Genomic DNA, 2,417 nt, shown 5'->3' with positions numbered 1-2,417 from the left:
AAGATTTACAAAAGCTGTATGGCTGGCCAGCCATACTGGAACTAGATTAATTTTTGTTAATTTTTTAGAGGTTGATTCTAGTATGGGTAGCCACCCATACAGCTTTTGTAGATCTTGTCGCGCGACAAACACATCACACGTGTGGACCCAAATGCAATGTATTACACGTGTGGATCGATATGCAATGTTTTACACGTGGCGACCAAAATGCAATGTATTACACGTGGTGACCAAAACGCAATGTTTTACACGTGCGAGAAGCTGGTGGATGATGATTGGCCGATTATGATACGGAATCGTATACAGTGCCTCCTACGATATAGTGCTATAGCGTGACATACCTCTAGCTATGGCACTATTGGGGGGATGGCACTATATAAAGGAGGCTCAAATACATATATTTGGGGACAAAGCACACTTGTAACACAAACACAACAAAGCCTGCATAACACAACATCCTTTGGTCAGGGTCTCCTTTAAGACAGCATGGATAGCTGTACTGCGTACTGAACCATGCCGGATGATACACGTGTGAGCTTGTGATAACCTGTGCCAGAGGGCGAGCCATAGCACTATATAGAGGGAAGCACTACTATAGTACGCACAATTGAGCGACCCCCCCCTGCAACCGGTCCGTTCTGCCCATGCTGGCCGGTATCTACTACGCCTGCATACACTGTAAGTTTGCAACGTGTGCGGATGTTCACACACACCCGAACAAGTGCAAGGCCCAGCAAGAGTACCTTCCTAGTAAACCTTTTAGAAACGCAAAAATCGCAGCGAGCAACGACAAAGTGCTCAAGGCAACCCTGCTTTCTACAAGAGCGTTTTCCGGCTACCGCAGAGACAATTGAAACAGCTTCAACCGTGTTGTACCTCACTGTTCGAGTAGAATCTTCGTTCCATCCTTCAGCATGGAGCCAATGACTGACCGCGGCTTTCCAAAAATGCCAGAATCAGGCGGCCGAGCCCATACTTTGGAGTCCTCAGCCTCGATGTGCTGGACTCTTTTATTCCTGGCTTACTCTTCTTCGACATTTGTCAACGAATTTGGACATGGATGGCAAGCAGCTTGGACGGCGCTATTAGTTTTGGTTCCAGTGTGCCTCGCCGGTGCACCCAACATCATGGACGGTCGCCGCCGCGCAGTCCCTATTTTGGCAATTTAGGTAGCGTATATCCTCATCCCGTCACTGCTTCAGCTCACAAAGCCAGACGACCACTCATCGCTTCGCTCCGAAATGGCCGACCTGATTACCGTTCTTTGCATCTGGCTTCCACTGGAATTTAAGCTGTTGTCATCGGACATATCACCGACTGGAAAGGTTACAGCCTGGGGCTTGTTCACCGCAGCTTTGACAGTCGTGAACTGCTTCACAATTCTACGCCCTTTTCAAAGCTGGCCCACGCTCGTGACTTGGGCTACACTTTCAAGGTAACCCCAGTCGATGTGCTGATAGCGCTAGCCGTGGGTGCTGCCTCTGATCTCATCACCGTTCCACTTGCCGCCCTAACCCGGTTTGCTGACGTCAAGACGCCACCTCGTTTAGACGCGGCCAAAGAAGCCGCCACTTTCCTAGGCATATTCATGAACGGCGTTACCGAGGAGCTTATATTTAGGGGTATGAATCAGAATATGTTGGAGCAACGCCTAGGCCACGGGTCCATATCTGCACTACTCATCGCGTCTGGTGCCTTCGGCATTGCACACTTAGGGAAATCAAAACTTGGATATGACCCGCCAAACGTTCGATACATGGCCTCCGCCTGTGTCACCGGTGTTGCGTGTGGGTTCGTATGGCGACAAACAGGAAAAGTCACAGCTTCCGCGCTGACGCAGGCCACGTCGAATTACATTATGTGGCGCGTCGCGTTAAGCAAAAAAGTTGGCCAGTAGACAGCGTTTTTTCGCAGCTAGAGTCCCTGTATAGCACTTGACAATGATTTCCACTCTTAAACTCACTGAGCACACTCTAATGCCAGTCTAGTTCGTCCCACAGGTCATCGTGCTTGTCAATATCGACCCATTCTCGGGTAGGGTTTTTCGTGTAGAGCGTGGCATTGAATTGTCCAGGTCGCCCATATGTCTCTCCATTAGCACCTTCGAAGCGAAACGGGTTACTTGACATGAGCACGCAGTTTGACTCCTCGCCGGGAAAAGCCGGAACAGAGATTCCCTTTTCCAAAAGTAGCTTTGAGGAAGATGTCGACCAGCTATAAAGTGGTAGCCCCCGGCAAACACATTTGATCCAAGCTTTGGTGCTTCTAAAGACACTAGCACTTCGGGTTTGATAAACGAATCTGCTGTCACATCAATTTTTCTTGGACCCGTCGAAAGATCCCAGCCAGATGGTACATCAAGGCTCACAATCGCAAGCCGAGTTGAGATTAGCATCTCGTAAACAGTCCAGTACTGT

The 2,417-nt window shown here is 49.3% G+C and overlaps 2 protein-coding genes; one reads left to right on the top strand and one right to left on the bottom strand.

Annotated features, from left to right (window-relative positions):
• Nucleotides 1–699: 699 nt before the first annotated feature.
• Nucleotides 700–1,973, top strand: CHC_T00000962001 (hypothetical protein). XM_005718187.1 is given in 2 exon segments: nucleotides 700–927; nucleotides 928–1,973. 1 exon segment carries the CDS (start codon nucleotides 700–702, stop codon nucleotides 925–927), a length of 228 nt encoding a protein of 75 aa, XP_005718244.1. The 3' UTR covers nucleotides 928–1,973.
• On the bottom strand, nucleotides 1,974–2,129 carry CHC_T00000961001 (hypothetical protein). The gene has a single exon (XM_005718186.1). The coding sequence runs from the start codon at nucleotides 2,127–2,129 to the stop codon at nucleotides 1,974–1,976; it is 156 nt and encodes a 51-aa protein (XP_005718243.1).
• Between the last annotated feature and the right edge of the window lie 288 nt (nucleotides 2,130–2,417).

This window comes from Chondrus crispus, genomic scaffold (genome assembly GCF_000350225.1).
Source record: "Chondrus crispus Stackhouse genomic scaffold, scaffold_378, whole genome shotgun sequence".
In the NCBI taxonomy this organism is placed as follows: domain Eukaryota; phylum Rhodophyta; class Florideophyceae; order Gigartinales; family Gigartinaceae; genus Chondrus; species Chondrus crispus.
The sequence above is the reverse complement of the archived record's forward strand: the minus strand, read 5'-3'. Positions and strand labels throughout refer to the sequence as shown.

What these genes read in the sequence shown, in the direction of transcription:
- CHC_T00000962001 (XM_005718187.1), top strand. Translation starts at nt 700, where the DNA reads ATGTTCACACACACCCGAACAAGTGCAAGGCCCAGCAAGAGTACCTTC.
- CHC_T00000961001 (XM_005718186.1), bottom strand. Translation starts at nt 2,129, where the DNA reads ATGTCAAGTAACCCGTTTCGCTTCGAAGGTGCTAATGGAGAGACATAT.